General features: G+C 46.3%; 1 protein-coding gene across 5 annotated transcripts in view; it reads left to right on the forward strand.

Annotated features, from left to right (window-relative positions):
- PPM1L (protein phosphatase, Mg2+/Mn2+ dependent 1L) overlaps nucleotides 1–21621 on the forward strand; it is a 307428-nt gene that overhangs the window by 204578 nt on the left and 81229 nt on the right. For all 5 annotated transcript variants that reach the window (XM_020988830.2, XM_020988828.2, XM_020988827.2 and 2 more), the window contains one exon: nucleotides 17826–18000. In XM_020988830.2, the coding sequence (XP_020844489.1) occupies nucleotides 17826–18000 (175 nt within the window). The remainder of the gene's footprint in view (nucleotides 1–17825; nucleotides 18001–21621) is intronic.

Below are 21621 nucleotides of genomic sequence, written 5' to 3' on the forward strand. Positions count from 1 at the left end.
CTTATTCATTTCACTTCTCATCCTCTTTCCCCTCTGCTTTTTCTCCTCCTCCCATCCTAGTGATTTCTTCATTCTATACCGGTCCCATCCAATCCAATTAACCCTTACTAACTGTGCTTGACTCTCTGAGACCTTGTCTCTGAAGTGCATTCGGTTTAGGGTAGAATCGATCCTGTGATTTCACAGTCTTTCCATCGCATATGGAGGCTAACGGAGGCTTCCTGAAGGCCTCTTCCTGAGCCTGTAACTTCATGCTGTCCAGTCTTTGGTTTGAGCATAGCCAAACAGTCCTTCATTAAGAAGACAACATGGTATCATGGGAAGCGCTTTGGAGTTGGTCCTATCTCGGGAAAGTTCTGGGGTGTGCTGGAGGCCACTGTGCACCTGCATCCCAGGGCTTGGTTTATTGTTTTGCTGACTGTCTGGACTTAAGGTCAGGAATGCAGATTAAACCTAAAAGTGTGGCAGGTGCACCTTTTGTTTTCTTTCCCTGAGAGCCTGTTGTTAAATATTTACCATCACACCCTTGCTCATGCCCTCTGGGCCTAAAAATGAGGGCTTGGATTAGATGATATTTCAAGGTCCTATCCAGCTTAAACATTCAGTGAGTTTGCATTGTTTATGGGAGTTTTCCCAACATTAACCAGGGAAACCAAGTCTCCAGGAAGGCTACATTTAGATTTAGATGGGACAGCACATGAGCAGCCAGGCTTACAACAGCCAATGTCACGCAGGTCCAAAAGAGCAGCAGCTGCACAGGTCGGGTTCACATTCTCTTTTTCTCCAGGTCTACTTTTAGTCAAGCCTAATTGTAAAGGCCCCAAGTGAAGGTCGCTCTACCGCCTTCCTTAGAAGACTCATTTGTAGTGGAGGAGATGGATCTTACCTGCTTAAGAGAAAGATGAAAACAATGTGGGTTCTCAGTAGACTTAGCTAAATTCATTCACCTTTTACCCTTGAGTGAGAAAGAGCCAATTAATTTTTCTTTTTTGCTAAGTGAACCTCAAATGTACTTTGACTGCAGAGCAAATCTGGAAGGTGAGATGCCCCAAATGGATGGGAGTGAATCCTTCAAACTGCATAGAATTTTTATAAAATTTCTGTGATTCTCGATGATGCTGAAGCACTCCTAAAAGAGGTGTTCTGGCTTCTCCAGCAGACAAGACATCCAGCCCTGTAGTTAGGAAGGCCTGAGTTCAAGCGCTAGCTCTGAAAGATAGATAGGTAGATGGATGGATGGATGGATGGATGGATGGATGGATGGATGGATGGACGGATGGATGGACGGATGGATGGACGGATGGATGGACGGACGGATGGATGGATAGATGGATAGATGGATGGATAGATGGATGGATGGATGGATGGATAGATGGATGGATGGATAGATGATTGCATGTATGTGTGTATAAGTGTATGTATGTATGTACATATATACATATATAATTATGCATACATACACACACACACACACGCATAATATGTACAGGAGGAGGTCACCCAGTGACCCTAGATGAGGGAGTGCCTTCACTTTTCACAGTCTTACACAGTTCTAAAAATTACAGGGCCGTTCACCTGCACTGGTAAAATGCCCAGAGTCCACATCCCAAAGAAATCATAGGCCTGAAGAAAACAGAATCAAAAACCAGCTCTCAGGCTGAATTTAAAGCCTGGCCTTGTTTAGATCCGTCATCATCTTATGGGGTTTAGAGTTTCAAAGTTCATCCAGCTGCCAGTTGTGTAGAGATGGAAACGGGAGCTAGGAGGGGGACGTAATTTCCCTAAGATCACACAGGTCCAAGATGGTGGAGGTGGGTTTTGAACCCATGTCCCTGGTTTTAGATCCAGTGGTCTTTCCATCACTTTTCAGAATCGGTAGTCATCATGAAGCCATGTGAGAGGAGTAGGAAGAGCCTCTCGGCCAAGGGAAGATGGTCAGGTTTGTCCTTGCCTCCTTCCCTTCTGCCCTTAAGGCTTCCAAGCCATCTCAGAATCTTCAGGCATTTTCAGACAGGCCCTGCCTCAGTGGGTATCACCCAAGGCTCTAGGTTTCTCATCCCCTTCTCAAATGAGATAATACTTGTAAGGTATTTAGCAGAACTCCTGGTACATATTAGGCCCTCAGTAAATGCTTCTTCCCTTCCCTCCCTCCTCCCCTTTCCTCCTCCCCTTCCCCCCTTCCTCATTCTCCATTGTCAAAACCTCTCTCAGCTAGCTGTAATCTTTGCCCAGGATCCTATGAACTAACTTGGACTTGGGTGATCATGGCTGATGATCTTGCAGGTGTTCTTAGGCTGAGGCATTTGCATTTTGAGGAAACTGCGCCTCCTCTTAAAAGCATGGTGTCCTAAGTGTGAGAGTTAAGTGGAAGAGGGCAGAGGGCAGGGATGTCTGGGGCTGACCACCGTTCCTAACGTTCCGCCAACACATGTACGCCCTTGACTGTTCTGCGTGCTCGTAAAGCTAGCCCTGCCCCTGTCTATTTCTAGACAAGCAATGTGTTCACAGAACCCAGGCATCTTCTTGAAATCGGTGCCACGCTGGAAGGCACCAGGCCAACTAGCATCAAACTGGGCCTGCCGGCCACCACCCAAGACCATGAAGGGAGCCTGCCTGCCTGCCTGCCTGCCTCCCTTCCTGCCTGCCTGCCTGCCTCCCTTCCTGCCTGCCTGCCTGCCTCCCTCCCTGCCCTCCTTTCTTCCCTCCTTCCCTTCCCTCCCTTCCTCCCTCCCTCCCTCCCTCCCTCCCTCCCTCCCTTCCTTCCTTCCTTCCTTCCTTCCTTCCTTCCTTCCTTCCTTCCTTCCTTCCTTCCTTCCTTCCTTCCTTCCTCCCCCTCCCTCCTCCCTCCCTCCCTCCTTCCTTCCTCCTTCCTTCCTTCCTTCCTTCCTTCCTTCCTTGTCTGCTTTCTAGTCAGGTATGGACCAGCCAGCCCTCATGTAGCAGAAGATGGCCCTGGGGACAGATGATGCAGTGGCCCTGACAGACCCTTGGCCTGGACTCCCTCTGCTGGAGAGCTGGCTGCCCACTGAGGAAGGCTTTGTCCACCCACGGATTCAGGCAGTCTCGATGTTCAGCTGAGCTCTCCTGCTCAGCTCTCTTGTCGTCATTGGACTTTTTAAAAATGAATAACTCATAGTTGCTTCATCATTTATTTATACCAGCTGGTCCTGTCCCTTTCTGGGTCCCCAAGGCCATTCTTACTTAGCATTCCAGGGCTACCTTGAAAATATAACTCACACAGAATCCGTCGGAGCTAATATTGTCCTTTTATGGGATGTTCCTGGCAAGACGGGATGTTCCGGCATGGCCGAGCTCATGATGGAAGCTCATCAGGGATTAACTGTTCTTTAGATGGGATGACTTTTTTCTATATAAGTCGAGCGGGCTCTGTGCTTTAACAATGCCATTCGGCCTGTGCTTGTTCAGCCTGGCTGCTGAAAAAGGACAGGCGATCATCTACCCAAGTAATCGGATGTGACTGCTGTGGCCGGGTGCCACCCGCGTGTGCAGGAGATTTATGAAGGGCTCTGGGAGGAAGCTATTTTTAGGATGACATCTCACAGGAGGGTTTTGGTGATTTTTTTTTTTAAAGAAAGTGGCCACTATGGAAGTGTGGTTACATTGGAGAGCATAGCTAAGTTTTTCTTTAGAATGTGTTGTGAGGATTGAGTTGACAAAACTCAAGCAAATCATAACATTTGCAATAGATTTGAAGTCGGAAGGGCCCTTAGAGGTCATCTTGTCCAGCCCCCTGGAAAGTGAAAGTCTGGGTTAGGGGCCTTGCCCAGGTCACAATAGTAAGTGGCAGAGTTGGGATTTGAACCCGAGACCTGTACTTCAAATACAGTACCCTCTCTAATGCACCACGCTGTAGAGAAACATCTTCATAATGCCTGCTGTGTACCAGGCACTGTGCCAAGTGCTCTACGGAACCCTGGGAAGTTGGAGCTATGATTATCCCCGTTTTACAGATGAGGAAATGGAGGCAAACAGCAGTGAAGTGACTTGCTCAGGATCACACAGCTAGTAAGCGCCTGCTGTGCCACTTAGCTGCCCCTGAGCTAACAATCTCCTGTCTCCTAGTGACTAGAGAGCAAGAAGGAAGTACTTCCTTTTAAAAGTCACAGCTACCTAGCTAGTGCAGTCACAAACACTTCAGAGCCTTGGGCTTTTTTCCTTTTGGAAGCTGCTTTTATGAGAACACCTGCAGGCCGTGGTGACGCCCTCTTCTCTAATGATCCCTTTCAGTCTGTTCATAGAAAATGCAGGCGTGATTTCTGTGGGAGTTGTGTTCTGTAAGGACTAGAGGCTGGCAGTGCCCAAGACGTCAGTATGTAATGTGAGTCCATTAGAACACGAGCATCTTTGCTGTCCACACAGCAGCCCGAGGCGAAGGAGGGGGCTGCTGCTGGCCTTTGGAGCAGCCCAGGTGAAGGGGGCGATAGGAAAGGGGGATAGGTGGGTGTTGGGAAGTGGGAAGGGTCAGTGAGGATTTGGACTTGTGGGATGTGGACCTCTGGAAGATGCCCCCCCAAGAAACAAGGAACTGACATACAGTCGGTAAATCCTTTATCAGAGAGGCTGGTACTCTGCCTCTCTCCTACCAATCTCATGAGTCTTTAAAAGCCTTTGGGGATGATAGAAGTTGGCGGTTGTGAGAATGTTCCACAGAAAGGTACTTTATTCTTCACCCTCACTGCCACACCTGTAACAACCTGTCACTCAGGCGCTGCAGGTTTGTCTCTGTTTTACAGATGAAGAAACAGAGACTTGGACAGTTTAGGTGATTGATTAATGTTGTGCCACACTGGCTTTGAGATTAAGTATTATAAAATGAATAAATGATACTTGCAAAAAAAAAAAAAGAGGAAGGTACTCAGAGAAGAAAGCCCGCAGTCAGCATTGCTGTTACGCTGCCCTAAGACAGACACGTCTATCTGTGGCAGGAAGTAGGCCACCTCATCAGAGTCCAGAGCAGAAAATCTTGAAGGTGATAGGAGCTGTAGATAACGTCCCAGTAGTTAGCCTATTTGTGAGATTGGCGAGCTCAAAAGAATGCTGATTTGGCAGGCACCATGGTACCAAAGTGCATGAAAGCTCTCTTGCTCTCTCTCTTTTAAAATATAATTGAGATGGATAGCGAGCCATGCTCCTTTATTATAAAAGATAAGCCCAAATCAGAGATTTTTAAGATGAAAATTACAATCACCTCTCATTTTTGAGAGCACCAGAACATCTTATATTCCCATTTTTCACAATTCTGAAAATTACAATAATTTGCAGACTGGCTAATTTGAGCCTTCTTTCTGCCTTTATCATTAATACACTCATTTTAAAATAATTTCAGGAAAGGGTGCCGAATAACAAGATCCTGGGGTGCTGAGAAGCAGCAAAAAAGAACAAACTTTCTCTGAATTAACTTAAGAAGGAAGGTTCTTTCCCCATATTTATCCTCAGTGATCTTGTTTGCCTCAGGAAGATGTGTGTGAGTAGCACAGGTATCCCTCAAACCTGGAGTAGTTATACTTTCCAAAGAGCAAAGAAACAGGGAGAATTTAAATGTTAATGGCTAGTTAGAAAAAGGAAAAAAAAAACTGGCCAGAAAATACTGGCTTGCTTTGTGAAACGTTTTGAGAATTCAGTTTTCCCAAAGGCCAGGAGTGATAGGCAGGAACTTTGTATTTCAGTTTTTGCATAATTAAGGGCTTTGGCACTAGGCCCTTATGGATCTGTGGCTTCTTGGCCAGTGCCATCTCAGGTACACTTCTAAGTGCCCATCTTGTAAGAGATGGCCAACCTTTCTATTTGGTGATGTTAGGGAAGGTGACTTGGCTTTTTTATTTCACATCATCCCCCCTTCCCCTGCCCCCATTCATACACATCCTGGAATGCTTTGATTGTTAGCTATTTCTTTTGATGACCTTTGAAAGTCTAATTCTCTTAGAAGATGAGAGCACATTTATTTTCTAATATTAAGTACTGTAGCTGAATTGCATCCTACCCTCTAGTGGTCATAAAAAGGGATTGCCTTTGGTAAAATGGATTGTGTTTTATGAAAACCTAATTTGAGATCTGAACGGTCGTGTACTGGTGAGTGAAATGCACTTCAGTGAAGAGGAATAGTGGGTGGGTGTTTTTCTTTTAATATTGACTAGAGAGCAGCCTGAGCATGGTACAAATCCTTGTGACAGCATCTCAACACTTCACATTCTGAAATTTATCAAAAAGTGCTGAAGCCAATGAGAAGGTCATAGGATCACAGATGGAGAACTGAAAAGAACCTCAAACTGAAATAGAGGTTAAATAACTTGCCTAAGACCACACCAGTAGTAAGCGTCTGCAGCAGGATTTGAACCCCGATCTTCCTAACTTTAGGTCCATTGCCACGTCTGCTACACCATACTGCCTCTCAAAAACCCCAACAGCAACAACCACCAATCTGGCTCATGAGAGTTAGAACTGGGAGCAACCTTCGGGCTGAACTAGTCGCGCCCCTTATTTTACCCAGAGGGGAGAGTGAGGCCCAGAGAGGGAAGTGATTGATCTGCAGGCACACAGATGAGCAGAGCCCGTGATTCCTAACCCAGTGCTTTTCATAATAGCAAACATTGATGTCTGAGGTGTCGCAACCCAAAGCTCATTAGGGATGTCACTCAATGGTCTCCCCACCTCTACCTTATGAGAAAGGCTGGGCAGCTGGTATCATTTCCCTCATTTTAAAAATGGGGAAACTGAGGGTCAGAGAGATAATTGGCTTGTCTGCGGATGTACAGTGTGTAAGCAATGGAGGTGGACGATTGTGTGGCTCTTCTAATGCCAAATCCGTTATTCCTCTTGAGTTCCTACCATGTGCCCATCATCGGACTGGCTTAGATGGAATAGAAGTGAATGCTGAGGTAGGTCCCTGCCCTTGGAGAGCTGATGTTCTTGCTGGGGAGATAGAATTGACTCCCAAGTCAAGAAGAGAACAAGTAACCAGAGAGTCTAGGGAAGTGCAGAGTTGGGTGGCTCCAATTTTAGGAGCCTAGCATTGGGAAGGACTGATGTGCTCAGTCAGAGTGAGGTGATGTTCATCCTTAGGAGGTGGAGAGGCCTTCCCGGAGGAGACGAGACCAGGTTCGTACTTTCACAACTGGAAGGAGAACCGGTGCTGACCAGTTTTCCTGTGTTGGGCTGTCAAGGTGTCTAGGGGGCATTGATCCGAGAGTCCAGGATCGGTTGGGTGAATTGCCCCAGTATCCTCTGGGTGAAGTTTCAGGTTGTTGGCCTTTGATCGAGGGCACCTTGAAGGCATCCTTGATCTCTGAAACCCAATCGGTGGCCCTCTGTCCCCTTTCCTCCACATCCCTCCCCTCCTCCTCCTCTGCCTCCTTCTCATTTTATCACTGTAAGAAACTCCTGAACAAGAAAGCTCCCTGCGCCCATGAAAGCTGGGACCTTCTCTGCTCGCAGTCCTAGGGAGTTTCCTGGAGTATGGCGCTGTTAAGTGACTCCCAATATTTAGTTCCACAACAAGGATGTGTTAAAGGTAGGACTAGAGCCAGGTCTTCCTAGTTCAGAGGCTGGCTCTCTGCTCACAATGCCACCTTCTCTGTAGGGCGATGATAAGCCATCAAAGTAAAAAATCCATCCATATCCTTGTCATCTAGTTACTCAGCAGACATCTGTGGATCCTAAGAGGGGGAAGGATCTTTAGAGATCACTTAATCCAGGGGTTCTTAACCCTCTTTGTGTCATGGGCCCTTTTGACAGTCTTCTAGAGCCTGTGGGCCCCTTCTCAGCATCATGCTTTTAAATTCATGACAAAAGGGAGCAATTATGTTGAAATAATTATTAAAATAAATGACAGTCATTTTGAAGTCATGCTGAGTGTAAGTGATGTCTAGAAGTAGCTGCAGTAACTGGAATGTGATACGAAAATATCTGTGATTTCTGTTGGCGACAGAGTCCCAGGTGCGCTCCTATCATACTACTCTGGTTTGTGCCTACGTGTATTATTGAAGGAAATGCTAAATTTCAGCTAGAGGTTGGTAAAAATAAAAATGCAATTTTTCTCTCATTCAAATTCGCAGACACCACCTCCTTCCCCCCATAGACCTCCTCCGTGGATCCCCAGTGAATGGCCCCTGAGCTAGTACAGCACTCTCACTTAACAAATGAGAACTGAAGGCCAGAGCATAGATGACATTTGACCAAGCTCATGTATCTAGTTAATGAGAGAGCCAGGTCTTCTGCCTCTGGACCAGTGGACATTCCATGACATCACTGAATGCCTGTGACGCACTTGCTTTTTTAGTAGATGTGAGGGACACACAGATGTGTAAGACAGAGTTCCCTGCTTTGAAGACGCTTGTAGTCTTGGGGAGGGTGGGGGGGGATGTTGTTTTTTGTTTGTAGCTGTGTCTGTCCAGAGAGGAGAGAGGTTTATCTCATTATGTTTTCTCTGGGACCGGCATTAGCTTTTTTGTGTACTTACAATTTGACTTCTTTTTCCTGATCTTTTCATTCTTGGTGATTATAGCCGTTGTGTGCGCGTGGTCACAGAGTTCTGCCTACTTTTTGTCCCAGTTTTTCCATCGCATCTTCTCGTGTTTCTCCAAATCCCTCCTTTTGTTCTCTCGTTACTGCACAGTTGCGTGCCCCTGCCACATTTTGTTCAGCTGTGCCCCGCTGCTCCCACTTGTTTTCTGTCACCCCCCAGGAAAGTGCTGACATGGAGATTTTGGTCCGCGCTGGGACTTTGATTCTGGCTTGGACCTCCTCAGAGTATGCTTCCATTGGTGATATTGCTTGTTCAAAAGTAATGCGTGATTAAGTCATTTTGTTTTATTTTGGTTTTTGCATGATTTTGGATTGATATCCAGAATGGCGGGTGGGTGTTTTAAGGCGCCTGTTTTCCCCCAGCCCCTCCAACATCGACTGTTGCCAGTTGACCTCGCTAGACTTCGCTTAGGGTCCCCTGGGTGTGGGAGTGAAAGCAGAGGGGTGGCCGCTGACGAAGATGCCGCCCTCCGTTCACGTAATATTCCCAGCGAGGCTCCAAATGTCGGAGGGTGTTGTTGCCAGCCAGAATACCAGCCCTCACAGGGGGAAGAATAACTCAATCTAGTCTTTGATGTTTCCTAATTTAATATCCCGCGCTCCTTTCCGAGCAGGCGAGTGGACTCATTCTGGCATTGTTTCCGAAAGAGCCTGGAGCCAAAGAGCAGCTGTCAGGAATTAATGATATGTTACCATAAGGAAGATGAATTCCATGGTAGACACGAGTAAATTAAAGTGCGAGGCTGTGCTGCTCGCTGCTGCCAGATCATCACGTACATCCAGCCTCCTGCAAGGGCAGTGAAACCTTGTCCACATCAGAATGCTCGGCCTCCTCTCCCGGCTGCCCTGGCCCCTAGCTCCCCCCCCCCTCCCCAGGTCCTGCTGGGCCCATGTGCCTCTCCTGTTCTTTACACAAACCTGGTGACATTGTCTCTCCGTGGAATTCAGCCCCCTTCCTAACTACTGAGTCCAGGGTGGCTCCCTCATCTCCCTGCCTCTCCTCAGTGCCCAGGCCTGTGCTGATGATTCCTTCTAGGAGAGCGGGGTGCTCAGGGAGGCAGGGAGGGAGCAGCTGGCCCTCTACAGTTGACCTTGGCCCGGAGAGCTGGCACTATTTCCTTCTGACCCAAAGGAAGAGAGGCGGGTTCTTCTCCACATTCCCATCCATCTCCCAGGCTGCAACACAGCACGTTACCAAGAGGATTCAGTGCCAGCACAGCACAGCGTGTGGGAGCACAGAGATGTTTGTATAAATAAAACTTTACAAAAACTTCTGCTGTTGCCTCCTGGAAGGGAGTATTTGTCCCATCCAGCTCAATGGGCCATGAAGATTCCTCGAGGCTCAAATGTCAGTTTGCAATAAAATTAGAGTGAAATGTGTTTAATGAAGTCAAAAGGAAGTCAGAAGACTCAAGAATGCAGGAACTGGTTTTATGTAGGACCCAGCCCAAGCCAGCGAGCACTGATGGAGTGTCTCCTAAGACACGGGCATAAAGGCAAAATGAGAACTCTGTCCTGCCCTCAGGAAGCTCACATTCTGTGAAGTGAACACAACCCTCACCCAGATCACAAAAGGCCTCTTGCTGTTGGAGTCCAGCTTTGACTACCAAAACGAATGTCATGATCATGGCGTGCCGGACGGAGCACCAGCCTTAGGGCCAGGAGGATCTGGTCCTGCCGTACTGGTGTCATCAGTCATTCACTCTCTTGGGGCTCTTGGCAGCTCTTCTGAGCCGAGACCTCTCCCAGTGAAATCACAGGTCCATTCCCCGTCGCCATCCTTCCCTCTGGCGCTCTAGGGTTTGCAAAGTGCCCGGCACACAGAAAATGCTTAATAAATGCTTGTTTGTTGGCTGACCATCTCTCACTGGGTCTTCACAACCATCCCAGTCTCTTCATTTGACATGAGGAAACTGAGGGTCAGAACAGTCCCATGGTTTGCCCAGATCCTACAGGGGTCCGCAGCAGCTGGTAAGCGCAGTGCCTGGAGCAGAAGAGGGGCTTCATTAATGCGTGTTGACTGACCCATTAGAGCTGAGGAGGGAGCCTCTTTTAGGAGTGAGAGGGAACCTCTGCAGAGCCCTCAGGACCGTGCTTGGGGCAGAGCCTGGCTTTGAGGATGGACATCTTTGTAGAGGTCCTAGAATCACCCAATCTCAGCCACAGAATTTGTTCCCAAAGGCACTTTGAAACTAACACTGTTTTAGACCCAGCAACTGGAATTCAACTCACTCCAGCCTCAATAGGTGAAAAAGAATTCTGAGCACTGTTTTGAAAGTAAGATTTCATGGAGTTTTTTGAGTTTCTTAAAACTTGGAGGAACAGTTGGTTATCTTTAGGCTTCAATGTGTTGAGAAGCTGGTTTTAGCCTCAGAATATGCCCCTTCTCAGTTTCCCCCATTACTGCTCCCCAGATCAGCCTGACTAGTAACCCTGATGACTGTTTCTCTCTCTCCCCACTCAGTCCCCTCGTCCCCTTCTTTCTACCCCAGTCCCCAGCTCTTTTTCACTTTGCCTGTCCCTTCTTCCTCCTTCCCTCTTCCTCTCCCTGCCTGTATCTGATCTGTCACCCAGATCTGCTGTTGGCACTTCAGGCAGTACCCTTTGAATTTGCCCCTCTGTATTTCTAAGCTCTCACCCTAGTCCAGAACTTGCTGCTTCACGTGGACTGATCCCCAGCTTCCTTGATGCCCTTCCTGCCTTTACCCTCCCACCCACCAAACCATCAAGAGTGTTCCCTCAACACCATTTCTTCTTCCTCTCTCCCTCCTCTCAAGCTTCCTGTACTTCTCTCTCACCAAATATACCAAACGTGAACTTGGTGTGGGAGTCACACGTTCCTGGAGCTTCTCTGCTCATGTCTCTGCTCATTTTTCATTTTCCCTCCACTTGGAAATCCACCTTCTTCTCTCAACAAATCTCTCACCTTGAAAACCTATTTCTGACATGGTGGGTGTGCCAACATGTTTTGTGTGACTTCATCTGTATGATGGGCATTGCATTTCTTGCCTTCTCAGTGGGGAGGGGAGGGATAGGAGGAGGGAGAGAAATTAGAACTGGGGGAAAATGCAACCCGTTTCTGAAGTTCTCCGAAACATCTGCTGTGATTGATCCTTCCTCCCCTGTCCCCATATTCTGTTTACTGTGCCCTTTCAGTACTCTGGTACCCCCCTAGTCCTTGGCATCCGCTCTGTAATCATTGTTAAGTTGGTAGCACGCTGGATAGAGATTTGGCCTTGGAGTCAGGCAGACACAGGCTCAAGTCTCATCTCTGACCCGAGACACTTACCCTTCCGTCATGGCAGACGCTGTGGAAGATGGTGACATGCGGTCATGTTGCCCATCTGCATCAGTGAAGGGACCTGATTAAATCTCAGGTCTGGACAGCAACAACAATGGTAACGATAATAACTTATTGGAGAATACATTGTTGCAGAGATGTCATGGCGTGCTGGTTTGGAAAAACGTTTGTTTGGCTCTTTGACACTTTACTTCTAATATGGCTTGTGGAACCCTTCAGTGGCCTTCGTCTGGAGTTCCAAGAAAGATACTCAATTACATCTTTGTATGGGTAAATGATGTCATCTTGCCCTCACGTGGGTAGGTGGGTGTTGAGCCCAAAGGGCGTTGTTTTATCTGCTGGGGGGATTCTTGTAATTGCTGGTGCCAGGATCCATCCCCTTTGGTTTCAGTGGGTCAGCTTCTGCTCACACCTGCTGTCTGTTTTTGCTTCTTGCTTATATGGGCACCAGACAGCAGAGGGCGATGTGAGCACAGGTGTATGTTTGCTACCAAAAGGTATCTCAGGAAGGAGGTAGGTTTTCCTAAGGTTGTTCCTTGCAGTTGCACTGAAAATGGTTCTAGGGAAGCACACCCTCCATAGTAGACCACGTTAGCATCATGTAGCCTTTACCCCAAGATACAGCATTGTAAAGGAACCACAAATAAGCGGCTCTCTTCCCCAACCTAGTGTCTGAATCTCTACCATACATCTGGGCAAATGATAAAGGTCGTCAGGTCCTTTCTTATTAACCTTCCTAAGGGAGAAAGTAGCCAACAGCCAATAAACATTTAAGTGCCTACAATGTGTCAGGTACCGTGCCTATACACAAATTAATTTTATTTACAGTGCCATTTTTAACATTGGAGACACTTCCAAGCGTTCCTAGGTCGGTGTGCTATTCAGGCAGATGACCTTTTAAAAATGCTACCTAATTCATTTGCTTTTTAGGAGGAGAAGGGTGTGTTAATAGTTTGAAGGCCACACGAGCTTGCATTCACTAAATAATATATTCATGTCATTCATAGAATCTCTGAATTGGAAGGGATCTTAGAGACCAGCCGGTCACCCCAGGTCTGGAAAAAGAAACGTCTGTATTACACCTGACAGCTGGTCCTCCTGCCTCTGCATAAAGGCCTCCCAGGAGGAGGAGCCCAGCCCACTCAGACACTGCTTACGAAGTTTGTCCTGAGCAAGCCTGAATCTACCTCTTGGCCACTTCTGTCCCTTCCTCTTAGTTCTGCCCTCTGGGGCCAATTAGAAAATGTCTGATTCCTTAACCATAGCAAGTGATTCATACACAGTTAGTATACTTGTTGGATGAATGAATGAGACAAAGAAGTTCAGCAGAAAGAATCCAAGTTCTTGACCTCAAGAGACCCGAGTTCTCATCCTAGCTTCAAGACATACTAGCCGGGAGACCTGAGCAGATTGTAGTCTGTAAAGCTGGGAGGGACTTTAGTATGGATCTGGAATCCTAAGGGACTCTTCAGGTCTGTTAGACCCTTTGCTTTCTAGAGGAGGAAACGGAGACCTCAAGAAGTGAGGGACCTGTTCGTGGCCACACAGGTTGGAGTGAGAGCCAGGATTTGCACTCGAGCCTAGGGATTCCCAAACTCATCACCCTTTTTGTCACACTATATTGCTTCCCATTTTCTTATCTCACATCCTGTTTTCACAGGTGACAAAAAGACCCCAAGAAGGCGAGTGACTTGCTCAAGGCCGTAAGAGATAATAAACAATTTCTCTGAGCCTCCATTTTGCTCATTTGTAAAATGGGAATGAAGATACATATGCAACGTACTTGACAGGGTTGTTGTGAGGAAAGTACTTTGAAAACCTTCAAGTCCTATAGAAATAGGAATCCAGTGAATGAGTATGAAGCACCTACTCTGTGTGACACCCATGGTAACCTCATAGTAGACTAGAATATTATTCCAAACATAGCACATCAGGCACTGGGGACACAATACAGTGAATGAAACATTGCCCACTTGCCCAGAGTTTCCATTCTGATGGTACTTAGTAGTTGGAGGTATCTGAGCAAAGACATCCTGTGCAGTGATGTATTCTTGGCTTAGCGTGGCTCACTGCTAATGGTCCTGATGGTTTGCAGTGACCCTTAATGAATCTTCGAATTTGGGCCAGGTTCCTTGGGCCACTCCAAATTAGGTTTCAATCTGTAAGTGAGCAGATTTGTGAATTCAGACTACTTTGGGGCCATTCATTTAATGGCTTCTGAAAGGCAACCGCTAATGACAGAACAATTCCATTTGCTGGGGACAGAAACCGTCTTCTCTGTCTAGGGTCATGAGAGTGATCTTTGATGGCGGGCCTTCTTTACCCAACCAACATGAACCTTTGGAAAGCTTTTCGTAGGGGCCAGCTTGGATCGGCCCTTATCCAAAAGAACACCAGCGTCCACTGCCTCAGAACATGGATAGGAGAATACCTTTAAAAGTATGAAGCATTCCATAGACACAAGAGATAGACCATGATAATCACTGTTGTTACTTCTGGAATGAACAATTGATTTGGCTGGCCCAGAATTTAAACTCCCTCCAGGTAAAATTTAAGAATGTAGACTTTAATGATAATTTTCTTGCTAGTGGCATTAATCACTAATGTCAGATGATGATGATGATGATAGCAAATATATGTATATACATACATATACCACTTTAAGGTTTTCTAAGTGCTTTATGGATATTTGCAACCCTGTAAGGTAGATGTTAATTATCCCCATTTTACAGATGAGGAAACTGAGACAAACAAGTTAAGTGACTTTTCCAGGATCACACAGCTTGTAAGTATATGGGGTGGGATTTGAACTCAGGTCTTCCTGACTCCAGGTCAAGCATTCTATTCACTGTGCCTCCTATGTGCTTCAATTCAGTCCAATAAGCACTTCTTAAGCACCTGTTCTAGGCCCTGGAGATACTCATGCTCAGGTATCGCTTCAGAGTGCCGGTGCATCTGTGGTCTCATCAGTCTGGTTCTTCCCTCCAGCGGTACAGACTGGAGCCCATCCTTGCTCCCCTGTAATGTGGAAGCTTTTCCATGTTTTCCTGTGAATGTCCCACAGAGAATCCACTCCCTAGGCTAGGCAGCATCCTCAGTTTCCCCTGCTATTTCTAGAGTTCCAGCAGAGTATTCTGGGACACAGAAAGACAACAAAGCAAGAGGCCCAGTATCACTCTTCTTCTGAGAGCTGGCGTAGGAGCATTGCTTTAATAATGCAGCATTATGGTTATGTTCCATTTTTGGAATTCCACCGAGATTCTAGAATTTTAAGTTTCCCCTTTTTGTTGTATGTTGCTTGATCGTATCGTATTGTTATCCCACAGGCAGTTAATAATCTGGCAGGGAATCTGTGTGGGCTTCTCTTGAACATCAGGTTAAACTATCATATGAATACATTTAGAACATCAACTGAGTGTAACAGTGTTTCCTGACACTGCCTGGAAAAAGGGAAGACTTGGCCCGGGGCTGTTTTCTTCCCATAGGTTGCGGAAACCTCTCACAATGAAAATAACCTGTACCCAGAAATGACATAGTTTGTAAAAAGTAATGGAAAGGATGGACCCCAGTTTTATCTAGCTCTGCATCGTGATTTTGACAGAAAAAAATTAATCTAAACGGGAAGGAAATATGGCATGGTATGGATTCACTGGTGTTCAATCCATTGATTCTTTTAGAATATGTTGGGGGATCTATTTCCTGGACATCTGTCATTTCCAAGGAAAAACTAAAACTGAATGTTGTATTCAACAGCTAGATATTGTGAGTTAAAAATAGTCCTTCTCTGATGTGCCACTCAGGCTCCTCTCAGGCTGCCGGTGTCAGAAGGAAATCATTATTAAATGCTAGAATTAAATGTGTTGTGCTTATGTGGTGAGCTCATTTACATTTTATGGAATAATTTCATTCGTTCTGTACTGACTGGCTTGCATGCAAATTGAACACAGTTTCAGTGAGTTTTCAGGTTGTAATTTAATCAGCAATTGACTTACAGAATCTAAATATAAACCCAGGAAGACATTGTTAGGTGCTAGCATCTGGCTACTCTCTAGGCTGAAATATTCCCCTTTATTCTTTGGGGGGCTTTTCTTGGTGGGCAGGGGTTCCACTGGCCTTATTTTCTTTTTCCATTCTGAGTTGCAAAGAGGTAACTAGGAAAATGCTGAAGAAACAGATTAGAGCCCATGAAAATTGGGCTGGGTCCTCTCTCTTTTCCCATCTCCATCCCAGGAATGAGGTACAAATGAGGAAGAACATGGTAGCTGTCTAAAGCACGTAGGGATGTACAGGATGAAGTACGTGGCATCCCACTGCATCACAGTGTTCCAACACCGTGGAGCCCCTTTGTCAGAAGGGAATGAATCTAAATGGGAGGGTGCTCATCGCAGGTAAGCCTGGACCCGGTGCTGGACCCCAGTGGGCAAGACCGTACATCTACGATTCACTTCAGCAAGTACTGTGTGCAAAACTCTATGTGAGCAGCTGGGAACACAGTAGTAATGAAGATGACAAGATCCTTTCCCCACAAGGAGCTGGGGAGCAAAGAAAGCCATGAGGCCCCTATCTCCATATCCTCTTTGGGTAGCTTTAATGCCACCCTCAGTCCTTCAGAGTCGTGACTGAGTGGATGACTATTTGGCAGTAGGGTTCGAGGGAGACTGGAGCCTAGGAGGATGGTTAGGAAGTCATTGCAGCCATCCAGGGACTGGTCTTGGGAGTCGTAGCGGTACAGATTTCTGCATCTATTTTTGGGAGGGGACAGATGGGCTTTGCAGTACGAAAGGAGGAGTCTGAGAGGATTTGGTGACTCATTGGACATGGAAGACATGAGAAAGAAAGACTTCGAAATGTTGAGCCTTGTGCTCTGGGCTGAATTACTTTTACCATCGACAGATATGGGGATGGCAGGAAGAGAGGCACATTGTGAGAAAATAGACTCGCTTTACTAATAATTCTTCTTCCAATAGCATTTACAGTTGATGCCTGATGGAGAAAATAATTCAATTGAGCCATCATTTATTAAACACCCAGGCTGTGCCAGGCACTGTAAACTTCCCTTGTGCCTTCCTCACTGGAGGAGAATTCAATTGAACATGAAGGCCTTCAAGGCAGGGACTGTCTGGTTTTTGTCTTGCATCTTTAGCACTGGATTTCAGAGTGGGGAGGGAAGCCAAGATGAATTTAGTTTTAAATACAGTAAATTTAGGTCATAAAGGAATATGTAAGTGAAAATGCCCACTGCAGTTGGGAGTTGGGGACAAGTTCAGGGTCATCTATGAAACTGTGATAGTTGTGACTTGTACGTTGATAAGGAAAGCAAGGAGTGAGATGGGCAGGGATTCAAGGACTGAGCCCTTAATTTAGGGAGTAGGGAGAGAATGAGGAGGCCAAAAGGAAAAGAAAAGGTAGGAGAACCACAGTAGGGTAAGAAACATAATAGAGAAAATGGGAGAAGAGAATTTCCAGCAATATAACTGGTGTGCCCCGTGGACCCCCAACCCATACCAGTCCTCGGCAAGTCTTCATCCTTGTCCATGCTCCCCATAAGCGCACAACTAGGGGTCCAGCCAGAGACCTTCTTCTATTCCTCCTGACATCTCCAGATACCAGTGACAAAGAACTTGGGAAAGAGATCTTTTGGAAGGAGGCGACCAAGGAGCTCTTGAATATTAACTGTCTGTTTTCAAAATGAGTCCTTTGTGTTCCTGGAGGTTGGGACTGGGGTCCAGAGCACAGTGTGAAAATGACGGCCTAGTTGACTGGCCTGAGGTTTGCTGCAGTCATGTGTGCTTTTTACTTCTCTCTTGCCTATCAATCTGTCAGTGATTGATTGATTTTTGCCGCTTGTATTCCCCTTCTGGTCTGCAGGTTCTGGAGTGTAAGCTGCACCTGGAGCTCAGAACTCTAACCGATAAATAAAGGTTCAGGTTGAATAGATGAAGGACTAATCCAGTTTGGTTTTTTTTTTCTTGTTTTATGACAGTCAGCTGCTGAATATGTGAAATCCCGCCTGCCTGAGGTCCTGAAACAACATCTCCAGGACTATGAAAAGGACAAAGAGAACAGCGTGCTATCCTACCAGGCCATCCTGGAGCAGCAGATTCTGTCCATCGACCGAGAGATGCTGGAAAAACTGACCGTCTCCTACGATGAAGCAGGTATGGCTGGCAGCTTCCTTCTTTGCAAAGGCGAGAAGAATGTTTCTGGCCCATTGCCAAAATCTGTGGCTTTTAAAAAGGGAGGAGATGAATGGCAAACACAGGGTTCAGAACTATAAAGTATGTGTGAGAAAATTTTCTTATACAACATGAAATGTAAGACTTGTCTGTCATTCCTGAAACAGGTGGTTAAATACCAAATCACTCTGAAAAAAAGAAAGCTGTTTTACTAATGGGATTTTCTGGTCTCTTATCTATTGTGGGTTCCTATTGATCTAATCTTAAATGTCACTTCTCTAGTTTGCTCTCCTTACTTGGAAATGTTAAATTAGCCTAGCTGAGAAACTATTTACTCATTCATTCAGTAGGTATTTATTAAGCCCCTTCTGTGTGTAAGGGACAGTGTTCTCTTCTAGGATAACAGAAACAAAAGTAAAAACAGACCATGCCCTCAATGTGTTCTGTGTTCTGTGAGGGATAGAATATCTAATGAAGGTATAAGAATTTGACAATCCTTTTCCTCACTATGTGCCTGACACATAGTAAGCATGCAATACACATTTTTCCTCCCTTTCTTCCATGAGGGTTATTTGAGTTCCTGGCCTTCCTCAGTTTGGAGAAGACTTTAGAAAGCTAGGAAGATGCTTAGCTCCAAGCAGGATGGCTGTAGTGCACTGAGAGCTGGACCAGAAGAAGGTGGCGCCCTGGTTGCACCCCTCACCCACTGTATGGCTATTGGTTGAGGAACTGGGCCCCAGTGGTTTTTGGTTTCTAAATCTATATGGTGAGGATTAAATAATTGTGAGGCTTAAGTAATTTAACATTTATTATGATATGTTAACATATAATGTGTATATATATATGTCTCTGTATATCTATATTCATCCATCCATCCATCCATCTATCTATCTATCGAATTGTCTCCCCTTCCATCCCCTCCCCCCATTAGACTGTGAGCTCCTTGAGGGCAGGGATTATCTTTTGCCTCTTTTTGTATACTAAGTGCTTAGCACAGTCCTTGGCACATAGTAGACACTTAATAAATGTGGATTGATTGAGATAGCACTCACCTGGAGTGCTTTGTCCTTCTCACCACCATTCCATGTGTGCCATCTCCCTCAGACTTGGGCTTAAAACTTGTTTCTTCTATGGCTAATGACAATTGCTAGCATTCATTTGCAAAACACTTTACTTACATTATCTCATTTGGGCCTCGTAATAACCATCCAAGACAGGAGGGCATTTTGAGGGGAGCTCAGGCCAAGCATGTTCAACATTTTGTTATATCCTACTCCATGCTCACTGAAGGAAATAATTTCAATAAACAGAAAAGAAGAAATAAATTAGAAAGATTTGTAATCTAGTCAGGAATAATTTTTCCTAATAGCTCATAATATATTTGGATCCGATGGTGAGAGAGATCAAATATTTCCAATAACCAGTGGGAGTACCACTGGACTTTGAACCCTGTGATAAGTACGTAGCTCAGATGCTTAATGCTGCCATAGTACCGTGCGCATTTTCCATTTTGCTCTCTCATCCTCCTGAAACGGCCCTCTAAATTTTAGGAAGTGGCTCACTGGAAGGTATCCCCATCTCTAGAGAGGCTAATCCATCATTAGTGCCTGTCCTCTGATAAATCCTCCTGAGTGCCATAATGGATGTCGCCACCATCTGTGGCTCCTTTAAGCCAACCACCAGAAACCAACGAGTAAGGAACCCTTCCTGAGGCATTGTTTAAAGCGTTGGCCCAGAGTACTGGGTGGCCAGTGCTTGGCTTCCCAGCCTTCTCTCTCTCCTCCCCTGCCCCCTTCTCCCTCACCTTCACTTGTGTTGGTATATGTCTACAAGTACACCTTCCCTATACAGAACCTTAGGACACTAAAGTTGGAATAACTAACATTTACATGACCCTTGAGGGTTTGCAAAGGGTCTCCACAACAACCCCAGGAGTTCGGTGTGATTTTTAGCCTCATTTTACAGCTGAGGAAACTGAGGTTTGAGCAGTTCAGGGACTTGCTGATAAGTGTCTGAGGCAGGATTTGAACCCAAGTCTTACCTTGCTAGGTAGCTGCCTGGAAAGGGACTTCAATGATCCTCTAGTCTACCAAACACAGCTGCTAAGTGAACAAGCCTCAAGGTGGTAGGGCTACGGAGACAAAAGATAAAACAGCCTTGTCCTCAAGGCCCTTCAATACAGCCTGAAGAGAGAGAAGTACATACAAGATAATTTAAGGAGGGAAGGGAGCCCCAATAAGGAAGGGGAGGGGATCATCTTAGGTGGCATTCTTGGATAGGGAGGCCATCTGTTAGGTCAGTTCTTTGTTGAATAGAGAGTAGTAGTCCCACAATGAGGCTGTCTGGTGGCAGTAAGCTGACCCTGGGTTATCAGAGGTGAGGCAGTGAGGCAGGACAGTGGAGAGTGCTGGGCTTAGGGGCAGGAAGATTCATCTTCCTGAGTTCAAATGTGGCCTCTTTACTAGCCATGGGACTCTGGGCAAGGTCTCTGTTTGCTTCAGTTTCCTCAAATGTAAAATGGGAGTCATAATAGCACCCACCTCCCCAGGTTGTGGCGAGGATCAAATGAGATCATAATTGTAAAGCGCTTAGCACAGTGCCTGGCACACAGGTGCTATGTAAAGGTTAGCTATTATTAATTATACCAGTAGGGCACAAGTAGGAAAGGTATTGAGTACTGGCCAAGTAACAGACCATCTTAAAAGCAGCCTCATGACATGTGGGGAGGCTCATCATCGCTGAGGTGGCCACGGATTCATGCATTTTTTAGGCACAGTAACTCTAGGAGCTGGCCCCTGAGGGATGAAGGGTTTACTCTGTGTGTAGACAAAGGGAATGGCCATCTCTCTGAGCAGGAAGAAGAACCCATCCACAAACATATTTGACTAGGCGCCATCTGGCCTTGATCTGAGGACCTCCATTGACGCAGCCTGTGCCCGTCTGTCCAGTGCTCGCAGGTAATTGGAAATGTTGAAGTATGTATGAATAATAACTAAGCTAAGCCAGTGCATTTGTTAAGCATTTACTTTGAACTAGGCATAGTGCTAAGCACCGAAGGGACACATACAAGTGAAAAAGACTGTTCCTACTCAAGGAACTTGCATTTTAAGGGAAGATAAAACTTAAAAAGGGAGGGAGGCTTCTGGGGAGGAGGTGGAAAAGTCCAGAGAGTCAAGAATGAAGTGAACATGGTCAAGCATCTCATGAAAAATGGTGGTCCTGGCCAGGGGTTCCCAAAGAGGAGGGAGCCATGGGATAGAGGTGGCAGCAGGGCAGGGAGGCCAGAGCACTCAAGCGTCCTTTTGAGGAGAGTCTGGTTCGACCCTCAGGCCTTCCTAGCGGGAGGGAGGGAGGGAGGAGGGAGGGAGGGAGGGAGAGGGAGGAAGGAAGGAAGGAAGGAAGGAAGGGAGGAAGGAGGAAGGAAAGGAGGGAGGGAGGGAGGGAGGGAGGGAGGGAGGAAGGAAGGGAGGGAGGGAGGAAGGAAGGAAGAAAGGGAGGGAGGGGAGGAAAGGGAGGAAGAAAGAGGGAAAGGCAGGCAGGCATCTTTTTTCAGGTTCCAAATCATACTATGGTTCTCCCATCCAACTGTAGATGTTGAAGACC

Source organism: Phascolarctos cinereus, unplaced genomic scaffold (genome assembly GCF_003287225.1).
Source record: "Phascolarctos cinereus isolate Bilbo 61053 unplaced genomic scaffold, phaCin_HiC Scaffold_7;HRSCAF=346, whole genome shotgun sequence".
NCBI classification, from domain to species: domain Eukaryota; kingdom Metazoa; phylum Chordata; class Mammalia; order Diprotodontia; family Phascolarctidae; genus Phascolarctos; species Phascolarctos cinereus.